The sequence below is a fragment of the Perognathus longimembris genome, chromosome 21 (genome assembly GCF_023159225.1).
Source record: "Perognathus longimembris pacificus isolate PPM17 chromosome 21, ASM2315922v1, whole genome shotgun sequence".
Classification (NCBI taxonomy): domain Eukaryota; kingdom Metazoa; phylum Chordata; class Mammalia; order Rodentia; family Heteromyidae; genus Perognathus; species Perognathus longimembris.
This window is the reverse complement of record NC_063181.1, coordinates 14,295,654-14,310,763: the sequence shown is the minus strand read 5'-3', so window position 1 is coordinate 14,310,763 and position 15,110 is coordinate 14,295,654. Positions and strand designations below refer to the sequence as shown.

Here is a 15,110-nt window from a genome sequence, read left to right as displayed (position 1 = left end):
CACTGAGATTCCAGCTCACCCCTGTTAGAATGGCCATTATCAAGAAAACAAATGATAGTAGATGCTGGTGGGGACGTGGCCAAAAGGGAATGCTAGTACATTGTTGGTGGGAATGTAAACTGGTGTATATACTTCTCAACCGCAATTGTTTCAGACACTGGAACTCAATAATCTACAGCTACAATACCTGTGGTAGCCATTTGTATAACATATACTCCGTAGATATTTCAAAAAATAAATACACAATTGAAAGGAAACTAGCTAGAATTAACTCATAGATTGGTAAAGATCCTAAAGCACTAACTTTGAAAACCTTAAAAGAAAATTAAATCCTTGGGAGAGGTCTAATGTTTATCTGTAGAGAGATATTTGAAATCTTTACGATTAGGATCCTATATTTAACTCAACGTTTTACTTGTCTATTTTAGGCCTAGCAGCTGTCCTTGAGCAGGATTCTAATTTTGTTTAGAGTATCTTGGAATTTTTGTCACAGTGCATAGATAAGGGCAAGATTAAGAAGAATTTTTGTCATTGTTGAATGGCTGGCTGTATAATCTCAAGCAAGTCCTATGACATCACTGGATTTAAACTTTCTGGTTTAGAGTCCAGGCTGGTCTCCAGCTCTCTATCCTCTTGCTTCCTGAGTGCTAGGACAGACATATATTTAACTTGAACTCTATTTGAAATCAATGGTGGAAAAGTACATGATCTTATACAGTGTCTCTAGTATATGTGAATATTTGATAGAATGAACATAATTTATTTTTTTCTTTGACAGTCATGGGTCCTGAACTCTGTACCTGGCCATTGTTCCTGAGCTCTTTTGCTCATGGTTAGCACTCTACCACTTTAAGCCACAACTAGACTTCTGGTTTTCTGGTGCTTAATTAGAGATTAGAGTCTTATGGACTTTCCTGCCTGGGCTGGCTTTGAAATGGGATCGTCAATCTCAGCTTCCTGAGTATCTAGGATTATAGAGCCACCAATGCCTGGCTGATATAATAATTTCTATGAAGCTTATGTATTTCCATTGTATTATTTTAATTGTGCAGATTTGTTGTACACAAATATGATAATTCAGTACATGTATACAGTGTGTCTTGATCAAATCAGCTGGTATAACAAAAAAAGACATTTGTCAGCACATGTCAGTATTAAGGTGTTTCCTACCAACTTTTGGTAGATTTTATTTTTGCAAAAGAATGAAGACAGTAACATTTCCTTAGTAATCCATATGTTTTTGAAGAAATAACTAAATTTTGTAATGTTGGTGGTACAAGATCTAGCCAATAATGGATTTTTTTTCTAAATGAAAATCAATTTCTGGCTCAAATAGATATTCTTTGGCCCTCTTTTCCATCTTGGCAATGATTTAACTGATTTTCCTCTCCATGTGACAGGTTCTTAAATTGAAAATCAGTCCAATGATTGCTATTGCAATTAACATTCATAGATTCAACATATTGATGATGAAATGCACACTCCAAAGTTTTAATTTTTAAGTTAAATTTTGTGACCTTGCTTCAAATATTTGATCTCTGGTCAAGCGTTAACTGTGCCAGTCCAAGCCCAGCACTCTTGGTTTCAAGCCTCAACAACGGACATTCTTTGTTATGTAGATAATTCAACAAATCAGAGGCACTTACTGTGGCATTGCTCCAGCTTTTGATCGGAAAGCTAAACTGTCACTGTCAGAATCCGTGGAACTGGCTCCTGGGAAAGCATTAATAAAAAACGAAAAAGGTAACATATCAGTAATTTACAATGTCAGAGGAACGGTCCTCATTACTTTTTTTTTTTTCAATCTTATTGCTAAGTAGTTGTACAAAGGGGTTTCAGTTCTATAAGGCAGGGTGTGAGTACAATGCATCTTGATCAATGTCACTCTTCCCGTTGTCCTCTGCCGTTTTCCTCACTCCCATCCATACCCTTGAAGTTATGCAGTTCAATTTTTTTTAACACAATACACAATAAAGACAATGACTGCATTTGGTCACCCTTCCTTTGTCCATTCATTTTAAAAGCAGTAACATACAAAGTATTATTTTTCTTCAATATACAATGAAATAGAGAAGAACAATAAAGGCCCAAATTATTTTAATTTACTGCTTTGGAAGATCTTTTTTAAAAACAAACAAACAAACAAACAGAACTACTGTAAATAGCAGTCTTCAAAGCATTATGTGTTTAGAGCCAGACTTATCATTACTTGCATTTCTATCACTTTTGTCCCTCTCAACTATCCTTTTACGTGGCTTAAAAACTATGAAACAAATATGTTTGTACAAAAATAAACCCAGTTCAAAACCTAGGAGACTACCTGGTGTGGTATCATTACTCATTAATAATTAATCAGAAGATACTTTCTGATACTTGAGTAAAAGGATAGAGGGTTCATTCTTAAATAAGGTTTTTCATTTTTATGCTCTTTCTTACTTTCAAACTCACTTTAAGTGATGGATTTAAAGCGATTTTAGTGGTTTAAAGTATATTAATAATGCTTCCCTTGTGAAATACATTTCATTTTGGTCATTTCAATCATCCTAAAATCTCATTATGGAAAAAATCAATAGAAGACTAGGGAGTTATTTTCCTAAGAAACGTTTGACACATTTGGTGTTTACTTTTCAGACAAGTTTAAGATATCAATGTACATAAACTTCTGTACATGTTTGTAAAAATGGACTCAATACTTTATGTACTACTTGCAATTAGTTGCTTTTTGGCCACCAGCGCATTTTAGTATATATATGAAGGCTTAATTCTCTTGGAATTCTTCTGAAATTCCTTCTCTTGTTGCCTCCAGTCTTTGTTGACGCTGAAATCCATCAGGGTTAGACAATATTGCTGTAATATTTGTACTGCCCTTTTCCTACTTCAGTAATTGCCTCTTAGTGTGGTTTTTCTTCATGTGGCTCCTGGACTCCCACAACAGACTCTTATATGATTTCTCAGCCTCCCAAATTAAACTTTGCTGTATTTAAGAGTAATTCCCTTACCACGCCTTTCCTGTAAAAGAACTATGATGCATGAGTCTCAGTAAATGAAATTCTCCCCAAATCTGATAGCCAAAAGGCCTTTATGGATTTCCAATCTGATTTGGTAAACTCTCTTTGCAGGATTTCCTGAAGGATTTACCTCTCCCCTCTTGACCCAATCGTTTCCTGTATCTAAATATGGAATACAAAGCATTGACCCCACACTATTTTCCCAGGTACACACAGACATTAGGCAAGCCACCAGATATGCAAAGACTGCTTGACACCTAGGCCTATCTATAAACATTCCATTGTGGGCCCAGCAGAAAGCCCCCACCTCCCTAGACCTAATGCCTTTTTGTTAACCTCTGCCTCTTTGCTCAGATCCCATAAAAGCCCAACTCCAGTCCCACCACCTTGCACAACCTCCATACCTGCAGGAAGACTTGTGCCCCTTCCTGTTGCGCCTCAATAATTAGTCCGAGGCTGGCTTATTCCTTTTTCCATTTTTCCTAACCTTTCCTACATTCCTTTCAATCTTAATCCAGAGAGAACACATTCAATGCCAACCCAGAGAACTGACACATTCAGTCGTACATAGGAAATGTGGATAGTGAGCTAGAGTTTGTGTGCACACACCCACCAAAGCAAGGCACGCACGCTTGCATGCATGGCCCAAACCCTGCCCTTACGGACTTTGCATTCCAGTAAAGAAACCCACAATAAGGGAGAGGATGAACTACGTAATGTGTCCAGTGAAAGGGAAAAAGATAAAATGGGAGGAGCAAAAGCGGTGGGAGGGACAGAAAGCTTAAAGTAGAAGTGAGGAAGGTTCTACCAGGGACTTAAGAGAGGAGAAGGCTGTTCTGTCTTGTTTGCGTTCAATCTCCTTGTTTACAACTGTAGTTTTATTATTTACTCTTCTAGCACAAGTCCACCCAGACCCTTCTTGACATTTCATCTTTTAACATCAGATCATTTTTTGAGTCTCTGCCTTCTTTGAGATCCCAGTGTTCTTGCTCCTGTACTTGCCACTTACTATATCTGGTAGAAAATTATTATTTCTTTGAGAATTAAGGAGAAGTTGAGAAGGGAGTTATCCATTTGTGAATATTGATTTATTTATTTTGCCTAGAAGTTGGCTAGATTCCTTATATCATTTGATTATAATACCAAATCTTGCTAAGAAGTGAGTTATGTCCAGTTTACACCTAGAAAATATCAGGTGTCAGGTGGTTAGGTAACTTGCATGAAGTCACATCACTAGAGAGCTGTGGCGACAGGAAGTAGACGCCTGTGTATTAGAACTCACAGTACGGGACCTTCTCCATCCTTGGTGACCTTCACATACCATGCCAGTCTGTCTTCCTTTGTGTTTACTTAGGACTAGCCTTTACCTTCTGCTGGAATGAATGCAGGGCAAGGGAACCAGGAAGCTTGTTTAGAGAGGAGGGGTGGACTATGTAACGAAGAAAAGCAAGCTTCTGGGTGGGGTGGGGGGAGGTGGTGGCTGCCGTGGGAGGGACCTGTAGAAACACCTGGTGGAAATGGACTACTAGGTCTGAAGTCCCTGCCACAGGACTGACAGTAGGGTCTATCAATCAAAACACGGTTACATTCAAGGAGGAAGTTTTAGTTGATAAAGTGTGTGTGTGTGTGTGTGTGTGTGTGTGTGTGTGTGTGTGTGTGTGTAAAGCTGAGCAGGGGAAACTCTAGGAATAAGCTAGGTAACCTGGGATATCAATTTAAATGGAATCATAAAAGCATTTAGTAAGGGAGACACAGAAAGAAAGAGAGAGAGAGAGAATAGTTCTTCTCATGCCCTCTATTTAAAAAGTCATTTTTGGGCTGAGGATGTTGCTCAGTTGTAGAGTCCCTGCCTGTTGTGTCAAGGCCCTGGGTTTGATCCCCAGCTATGCAAAGAGGAAATAAAACAAAAAACAAAGGGATGCTTTTCCTGTTCCTTTTATTTCCAGCTGATTTTCAAAGAAAGAAAGGCAAAGGGTAAAAGGACTTGTGTCTCTGGAACTTCTTCTGTACCTGCCGAGTCCTTGTGAAATCTCAATGTCACCTTCTGTCTCAGGTGTCCTGGCAGAGACACTCTAACAGATGGTGGCAGATCAAATCCTCCAGTTCTGGCCAGCAAGTTCCTTCCCCTCCCCTCTGGGCAATTCTTCCTCCCTCTTCTGTCCAGTGCTCTGCCTCCCCGCCTCCCCCTCCCTCTGTGGTGTACCTGCAGGTCAGGAGAAAGGAATGTTTATGACAGGAGGAGGTGTTCGAGAAAGAGTAGGTTAAATAAAAAAGAAAACAGGGTTCAAAGCAGTGTACAGAATTAGAGGGAGAAAGGGGGAACAAGGCAGTCATGGTATTCAATGTACACTATTTAAAAACATGAACTTTGCTACTGATGGGCAAGGACAGATAAGGGAAACTGGGGTAAAGAGAAGGACAAGGGGATAGTATCCTAGAAGAAATGTACTCTTTATTTGACCTATATAACTGTAACCCCTCTGTACACCACCTTTACAATAACAGTAAAATGCATTAAAAAGAATTGTACTCACTACCTGACTTATGGGACTGAAACCCTTCTTAATAATAACTAAATTATATTAAGAGAAAAGGCTATAAATAAAAGCACAGAAGAATAAAAAAGTGCATAGTGAGATATATGCATATACAGAAAAAAATATTAGAAAAGCAAATGTATTAAGAATGACTGTGCTAGCTGGATAGCTTTTGGCATAGTTGTTACATGTCTGGCAGGAAGCATTTCATTCTCAAAAAGGTCTATTTTCCCCGCTTCTTATTATTGGTTGTTCTGAATGTTAGATTCCCACCCCCCCCCCCACACCATGGAGTCAAAAGGTACCTAAGTATATGATTGTAAGTGGAAAATTAGGTGACAGAAATTGGTAGCTTTTCCATTTTCATATGTTCATGAAAATTTTAATATAACCACAGGGATATAAAGCATTAATGCAAGTCAAAATGTTTCAGTGAACAAGTTTCAGCAGTTAAACTTTATAATAATTATAAATAAATCTGTCAAAGTTTTCTAGACAATGCCAGCATTTGCATTTTTTTTAAAAGAAGTAAATTTGTTATTGATGGAAAAAAAGAAGAGTGGGTTAGAGGTGTAGCTCTGTGGCATGGTGAACATCTATATGTATAAAGCCTTGAGTTTGATCCCTGTGGGAGGAGGAGAGAGAGATAGACAGACAGACAGAGAGACAGAGAGAGAGAGACAGAGAGAGGAGACAAAAGACAGAAGTTACAAGGTAGTGAGATTACATACGATTTTATAACTCCTTTATAATCTACATATTTAAATTTTTTAATGAAAGCATTCTGTTTTGGTTCTGGACATAATAGCCTATGTGCCAGGTAGCCTACGGAATCAACGCACTCAGTCCTAACAAGAACCTAATTTTCTCCATTGCATAGATGAAGAAGCCAAATCTCAAGTAACTGAGTGCTCTAGGTCACAGAACAGGGAATGAGCTCTTCGTAAAATATTAAGAAAACACGGTATGAAAATAAAGCGTATGAAGAGTGACCTAAACAGTGCTCAAACTCCTTCAGACTCTCTTCCCAAGACTTTGAAATCTGGCAGAAGCAATCCGTGCTTAGATAATTTATCTGCTATTAAGAGACATTGAAGTGACCTCCAATATCCGGGGCTTTGTGTACATTGCTAGGATCCACAGGAACAATTACCTCATACAACAGCACAGCACACTTCCAAATGTCATTTAGAGGGGTGTACGTTTCATCTGAGTATTTGTAGCATGGAAACCGATCAAGAAATAGCAGGCAGAATCTGCTAACCTGCATCTTCCTTGTGCATTTCTGCTGAACCCCTAACCTTCACCCCCCAATTTTAGGCTGTTCCCCTCCTTCCATATCTACATATAAATACAATCTGGCTCAATCTAGTTCTTTTGTTCAACACATGAGGGCCACACCTCCTTCAGAACTCTCAAAACCACCGTGATGTGTATAATCATTTTAGTCACGAGGGAGGCAGGCAGGTGTGGTAGAAGGCTGAGCTGTCTGTATTTATCTCACAGGTCCATATTTACCTTTCCCTATTTACATTGTGGAATTCTTGGGTCTGTCTCTTTTCTATGTAGCCCTTGAGGGCACCGCTCCCTTCTAGTAAATACTGCACCTGCTTCCCTTTCCTGTTATCTTCTATGACTGCAACTCAGGGAAAGAGAGAGAGGAGGGTAAATTTCATCAAAGTAGATTGAGATGTCACAGTGCAACTCCTTTTTGTAATTAATACATACAAATAAAATCGTAAAGGAAAGACCATATCTCGCTCCCCTTTCCTTTTGCAAAACCTGCTTCACTCTCTTGGACAATTTCTTCTGCTCCTTTGTGTTTCTGCTTCTCCTCATCCAGGCTTGTGTACTTCCTCCCTCCGGAGAGAGCGTCCTTTCCCCAGTCTTCTCTGGCTTATTCTTGTTCACATTCAGGCCTCAGATGAAACAGCATCTCTTCAGAATGCCCTTCTGAATCATGCCATCCCATAGGCCCCCTTCCTCTCCCGCACAGACATGCCAGGGTGTGGAATTATTTAGGAATTGCGGGTTCCTTCTCCCTCTTCTGAAGTGTCAGTCCTTGTCTCCATTATTGATTCATTCCTGGTGCCTGAGCCTCCCACTGCCTGTTTTACTGTGACCCCCCCCCCCCATACACTTGAGGATGGGTGTGTAAACCCCGGAAAACACTGGACTCAGAGCCTACTGTGTGAACCAGAGTAAAGAAAGGGTCATAGCTGCACCTCCCCAGCTGGCTGCCTGTTGTTGTAGAATTAGCAAAAAATATGCTTTAGGAAGGAGTTCTTGAATCTAATGTAATGCTGGAACAAGTACACATAAAACGTCCTTCTTTGAGTGAACCTAAGACTACATCTGAGGTTCTCAGATACCTCTGTTTATTTTTCTTTGAGATAAAGACATACTAAACTTTCTCACTTGAAATAAAGTGAGCATCTGTATTTTACAAGGGCATTGAGTTGGTTTGCTAAAGTGCTCTAGGTTAATATCAAGATAAATATTAATGGCAGTGCCCAGCTCCTTTCTCTTTCTTCTAATTTATCAGAGACATAGAATCTATGTAAAGCCACAAGTGGCTGATGATGTTGGCTGCGCAATTATGTGGAGTGGGATCTGCGGGAAAGCAGTATTGCAAAGAAGCCACCACCTTCGCTGCAATCCTGACCATGTACATATCACCTATGTTACTAGAGGTGTCTTGCTCCCAGAACAAGGAGCTTGTCCTGCTGACCTCAAAGGCAGAAGAGTACTGGCAAGTCTGAAGTGTTTATACAGAAGAACTTAATTGATTCAATGAAAGAAAATTTAAGGTCATTGTTGTTAGAAACTGAACTCGATTTCAGAGGCAGAGAAATAGCTTAATAAGAAGGGTAGGTAGATTATACCTTGCACATAACTTTTCAAGTTCTTTCAGGTCCTTATGACACTTGCTATTTCTCTATATTGCTTAGAACATTATGTATTGTTTTTATGACAGTACTGGGCAGTATTGGGGCTTGGACTCAGGGTTTGGTGCTCTTGCTTTGCTTTTTTTTTTTTTTTGCTCTAAGCTGGTACACTACCACTTGAGTCATGCCTTCACTTCTGGCTTTTTGGATTTCATGGATTTCTCTGTCCAGGCTGGTTTTATTTAGTTGTTTATTTATTTTTATTTTTGTCAGTTGTGGGGTTTGAACTCAGGATCTGGATGCTGTCCCTGAGCAATTTTGCTCAATGCTAGTGCTCTACCACTTTGAACCACAGCTCCACTTCTGGTTTTCTGGTCATTCATTGGAGATAAGGGCCTTACAACCTTTCCTGCCTGGGGTGGCTTTGAACTGTGGTCCTCAGATCACAGCTTTCTTAGTAGCTAGGATTACAGCTGTGAGCAACTGGCACTTGACTTACTTACTATTTTATATTCTGATTTTGTTACATATATTTAAAAAATATTCCTTGGGGCTGGGGTTATGGCCTAGTGGCAAGAGTGCTTGCTTCGTATACATGAGGCCCTGGGTTCAATTCCCCAGCACCACATATACAGAAAGCGGCCAGAAGTGGCGCTGTGGCTCAAGTGGCAGAGTGCTAGCCTTGAGCAAAAAGAAGCCAGGGACAGTGCTCAGGCCCTGAGTCCAAGCCCCAGGACTGGCCAAAAAAAAAAAAAAATATATATATATATATATATATATGCTTATATATATATATTTCTTTCCCCACCCTTTTGGTGGTTAGATTGGGAATTCCTTGACACACAGAAAATATGTACCGATCCAAGTATAATAATAATAGTATTATTATGATAATAAACTGTGATATTTTGATACCAAGTTGACTAATTTCTTAGGGGCTGCATCATATAAAGAGTGAATAATAGGACTGGGAATATGGCCTAGTGGCAAGAGTGCTTGCCTTGTATACATGAAGACCTGGGTTTGATTCCTCAGCACCACATATATAGAAAATGGCCAGAAGTGGTGCTGTGGCTCAAGTGGCAGAGTGCTAGCCTTGAGCAAAAAAGAAGCCAGGGACAGTGCTCAGGCCCTGAGTCCAAGCCCCAGGACTGGCCAAAAAAAAAAAAAAAAAAAAAGTGAATAATAAAGCATTAGGAATATTTTAATCTTTGTTTTACCACTCTTTAACACAATATCGATTCTTGAAATTATTCTTACCTAGACTGCAAGTTAGGAATGATAGTGTCGTAATAAAAGGAGCATGGTTCTCTAATTCAGCAAAGATGAAAATATTTAAAAACATTCCATCTCTTAAATTCCCACGGGTGACTTCCTTAACCATTTAGAGTTGAACACTGCTGATAGAGCATTTTGAGTCTCTTCCTATACTAGTAGGTATTTTATACTTACACTTTCCACTTAAAGAAGCTGGTACTTGAAAGGTTTAAATAAATGCAAGTTAATGCAGCCAAGATATTTATAAATTAAAGAAAGAATGAATGTTGACATTAGACATAGTGAATGTGCCCCTAAATGTCAGATTCACCGCTCAACTTCTTCAGGAGAAATGAGGTTTGAGCTGGAAAAACATATTCACAGGGGTGTCCATGAGCTAGAGTAGTGGACTTTCTTACCTTCTATGAACACCTCGGCAGAAGTTGAGTCGGAGCCACTAGCGTTAGTGGCCAGACAGGTATAGCGGCCTGTGTCGTCCTCAAAGGCCTCTGTGATGGTCAGGGTATGGAGGTCCCCGTCCTCGGCGCGGATCTGAATATCAGGGGTGTCGTGCAGCTCTTTCCCCTCACAGAACCATCTGTAGGACAAATGGAGGTCAAAGGTCAAGGAGGGTCCAGAAGGAAGTGGGGATGTTAAATACAAAGCAGCCATGAAAGAGGAGATATATACTGTAAGACATTCCCTTGATAAAAAGGAAAAAAGACCTGGGTCAATGTTACACAGGGAAATTTGCCATTTTAGACCGTGAAATTAACGACTAGACAATTCCCCACAGGTTTTCCCCTGGAAAACATCTTGTATGTTTTCTCAACCTTGACGTTGTCAAACTTGGAAAGACCATTTGGGTTACAAAGTGCAAAGAAAGGCAAACTCCAACTGTCACATCAACTGCTTTATAATCCCTGTCTCTTACATTGATTATAATTTTACTTATTATTCTCATTCAAAGAAAAAATTAAAAAAAACACCTAAAACAGTTTGCTCCAAACATCTACTATATAAAGGGGAGTCATCTCAGAATGATTAAAAAATAAGATCATAGGCAGTGATGTTTTTGTTGACCCAAAGACATCCGATCAGCTGAACAGGAACACATGTAATATCTTCCATATTTCTGATATTTATAAAACTTTGGAGCAGAGCTCCTGGGCCTCCAAGATGGAGAGAGATGGAGCAGCTAGGCTTTATTTCATTCTTGCTGCTCAGAGCATTTCCATTCCCAAACAGCCAGGACCTTGGGTGGCAGCTGTAGGCTGCGGAGTACTTTAACCTGGGTCCCTTCTCACTCTTTCTTTTATTCCCCCAATGCCTCAAACTCTCAACAGCATTACACTACAATAAAAAAGAGAAAGAAATGGTTTCTCCAAAAGCCCCAAATGTGTGACTTGGTTTAAGGTAATGTGTTGTAATGTGCTCTTCACAACTAACAAAGATTGGAATCTTGAGAACTATACTGTCCTTTCAGCTTCCTAATTCACTGAAAATATTTACCCTGAATATAGTCTCTAAAATTCTTTGGGTCTGGCATCTTTCTGTCAAACTATGACACCAGGAACTCTTTGTTTTTAATTTGATTTGACCAGCATATATATTTGTGTATATTTATTTGAAAATAAATTGGAAGCAAGCGAGTTTGCTAATACTCAGAATATTAACACCAGAAACTAGACTAAAATGAAATAGTAGATGATCAGAAAACAACAGATTTGACTCTGAGAATTAATGGACCCAAAAATAAATAGCCCAAACCGAAACACTGGTTCTCCCTAGATACTGTACCACCTTGTGGGTGAGGACAGGAGGGAAAAACTGGGAGAAAGCGAGGAAAGGGGTAATGCTCTTTGAACACTGTCCAAAGAGAAATGTACTCTTTACCTGACTTATGTAACTGTTACCCCACTGTACATCACCTTTATAATAACAACTAAAAACAGTCAATTGAACACGCCATACAACACAAATGCAGCCTATATTATTTTGGGGGCAGCTGAGAAGATAAGCATGTTGTGATTTTGGGCACATGGATTTTGTGTCTTGGAGAACCATTACGTTTAGAGCCATTATCTAGTCCTGTTTTCTTTCCAAAGCTATACAGTCCATCAGCATTAACTATGGCTTTAGTTTTAATTGATTTCTCCATCTCCAGTAAACAAATTCTTTCTATATTCTGTCATCAGAGTAATGCTCTTGAAAAGAACTCTTCCCTTCTCACATCAACTCCCCAAGGTTCAAATTTGTCATTGAGGCCTTTCATATAAATTGGCCTTGATTTCCTTTTCTTTTCTTTTTTTGGCCAGTCCTGGGGCTTGGACCCAGGGCCTGGGCACTGTCCCTGGCTTCTTTTTGCTCAAGGTTAACACTCTGCCACTTGAGCCACAGCACCACTTCTGGCCTTTTCTATATATGTGGTGCTGAGGAATCGAACCTAGGGTATACGAGGTGAGCACTCTTGCCACTAGGCCATATTCCCAGCCCTTGATTTTGTTTTCTAATCCTTCATTTCTGTCAAAATATTTCCAGGGGCTTATTGTTTCTTACCCACACCCTAGGGTTGTGTAATAAGCCCCTAGATATATTTTTTCTCCTCTTTGAAATTCTTTCCTTGTCCCCTTCATTCAGCCTAGATAATAGCTCTTCCTTCAGGCCAATAAATAGTCTTCTTCAATAGATTAACTTCTGGCCCATGTGTTTTCTGTGTGGAAGGTGTTATACTACAGGTTACAAGTAATAGGAGGAATGATGCCTGTGAATCTAGGGGTTTGTACATCTCTTCTATTACAGCATTTCTTTTCCATTACAAAGATACACTTACTTTAAAGACACATGTCAGTATGTTTTCTCAACCTAGAAAACTGACTTCTTGGCTGACAAAAATGAATCTACTTACATTCTATTGCACATAGTTGGTGGTTTGAAAATATTTATTCTCTGCTGTGCATTGCTTTAGTCTCTACATGCTTCCTAGAGAAAAACAGTGAAAAGATCTGGGTTCTAACAGGTTTTGGAAAATGCTACATATTATATTTTGGTCTTTGGTGTTTGCAATTCCAGTAAGGCCCTGAAGAATCTTACAGAAGAAGAAATTCATTTAATGTCTGATCAATCACTTCTTAAATGTATTTGACCATGACATGTACCTACAAATATTCTATGTACATGTTACTAAATACTTCTCTGGAATATTCCATACACCCTTTTTATGTGTGTATTCCAATACTGGGATTTGAACTCAGGGCCTGGGAACTGTTCCTGAGCTTTTGTGCTCAAGGATAGAGCTCTACCACTTGAGTCGTAGCTCTACTTCTGGCTTTCTGGTGGTTAATTGGAGATGAGTCTCATAGACTTTCTTACCTGTGTGGTTTTGAACCACAATCCTTAAATCCCAGCCTCCTGAGTAGCCTGGATTACAGCTGTGAGCCATTGGCAACTAGCTCACAACTTAGATTAAAAATTATTTAAAATTATAATAATAGCCAAAAAACAAACAATAAGTCCAACAATAAGCCCCAAACACTTCAATGTATCTTGCTACTTCCAGAAAGATTAAAGCAACGAATGCATTTTCTGCAACAGTGGATTTAACACCTTGTTTTTTCCTTTTAAATCAAAACCATAGAATGTAACTTTCCAACATTATATTGAAACTAGTTGTTCATATGCTTTTTCTAACCTCTTACTAGAATGTATTTTTCCAGCGTAAAGACTGTCTGACTCTTATTCACTTGATTTCTTCACAGTGTTTGGCATATGGAATGTATTAATCATGCCTTTTAATTTTCTGTAGTCCTGCTGCTTTGACATCTGGGGTCTAGCTGATCCTGGAGAGGCTGCCTCTCCCAGGGCTAAGTGAGTTCCTCACCTGCAAGAAGTCTTCAGTATGGAAACAAACCAACACACACCCTATAGTCCCTCTCTTTCTCTCCTGGGCTCTTACTGAGAGACACCATTTACCTGCCCTAATCTTCTTTAGATGATTAGATACCACACAATTAAGGATGACACTTATGCCAAATCTCTTCACCTGGATTCACTTGTCCGTTCTTTTGTAAGCCATGGTCTCCCATTTTTTCTTCCTTTGACTGACCTTCTCCCAGTGATTGGAGATATGCAGCCTTCTCTTTTGTACAAGCCTCCTCCCATCTTGCTCCCCTCATGTCTTCCTACTTCCCTTTCTACTCTCCCTCACTGACAAGGTCTGGATATATTGTCCAGCCTAGCTTTGAACTCAAGATCCTCTTGCCTCAGCCCCCCTGTGTAATAGACTGTCTTTTGAACCGCAGTGACCTGTTGCCTTCATCATATTTGCAGAGCAATAAAACTAACATTCCAACACATGGAACATTTCCACTGACTTAATCAAAGAAAGAAGCAGCTTACAAATGAAGAAAGGACTGAACAATGTGTTAAAATAATGTCTTCCCCTGTTTCTGCTTTAAGATGTACATGCAAAGAAGTTTATAGACTTCTACCCACTCAAATCGAAGTGCACTTAACAAGCATAAGATTAAACTCAACATGATCTAGTTGAGAAATGTATCAGAAAAGGAAATCATGCTTATCCAAGTACAATGTAGGTCAAAAAATAAATCACTTTATCTAAACTAAGAGAATCTTGGCGTTAGGAAGTTTTGACACTACACATTGGATGAACTGCGGGTGCTGTAGTCATGTTTATTTAGTTAAGTTCCAACAGCTCCATGGCAGAGTACTCAACACATTTTGGTGTTCTTTAGAAAAAAGGCAAAAGTCAGGTTTGGTGACTTTTCCCCACATTCAAGTCTATTGCTCAAAACACAATAATGGGTGTGATGAGCTGAGCTGCTATCTCTACAAGATGGAATGAAGACAAGATTTGGCGAATGCATGCATAGTAAACGCATTCTCTTCTTCCTGTTCTCCTGTGACTAGCATCACTAATTGATGAGAATGTTCTTTGCTGGTGAGATGGAATGTCTCAGAAATCTTAGCACAACTGTTTTGGCAGGTTACAGAACAACTAAAATTGAAGGTTGACATGAGACACATTTGCCAGCCTCAACTGGTCTCTTTCTAGAACACATACTTTTCCCTTTGTTCCAGATCCTACCAGTCCTTTCTATTTATAAGGAGATTAAGAGGAAGGGTTGGTGGTTGAGGGCGGGGAGACGTGGACCCGTGCAATGTTTTGAAGAGAGAGTCCACTTGAGGTCACCCCTGAGATTTTTGTTAATCTCACTGCTAAGAGGTATTAGTAAATAATGTACTAGATAGCATATTGGAAAATTAAAATCTTATTGCCTACATTCCCATTCTCTACCTAAATTTTAACTTCAACCACACTTTGAATTTTCAACTGTAAGACTACTAAAATATATAGGTACAGTCTTAGGAATGAAGACATGATACAACATATGGAAACA

At 39.3% G+C, this 15,110-nt stretch overlaps 1 protein-coding gene across 1 annotated transcript in view; it reads right to left on the bottom strand.

Annotated features, from left to right (window-relative positions):
* Positions 1–15,110, bottom strand: part of Palld (palladin, cytoskeletal associated protein) — a 321,948-nt gene that overhangs the window by 180,955 nt on the left and 125,883 nt on the right. Inside the window, exons 3-4 of the mRNA XM_048330859.1 lie at positions 10,110–10,288; positions 1,647–1,713 (exon numbers count right to left, since the gene is read on the bottom strand). Coding sequence (XP_048186816.1) covers positions 1,647–1,713; positions 10,110–10,288 — 246 coding nt within the window. The remainder of the gene's footprint in view (positions 1–1,646; positions 1,714–10,109; positions 10,289–15,110) is intronic.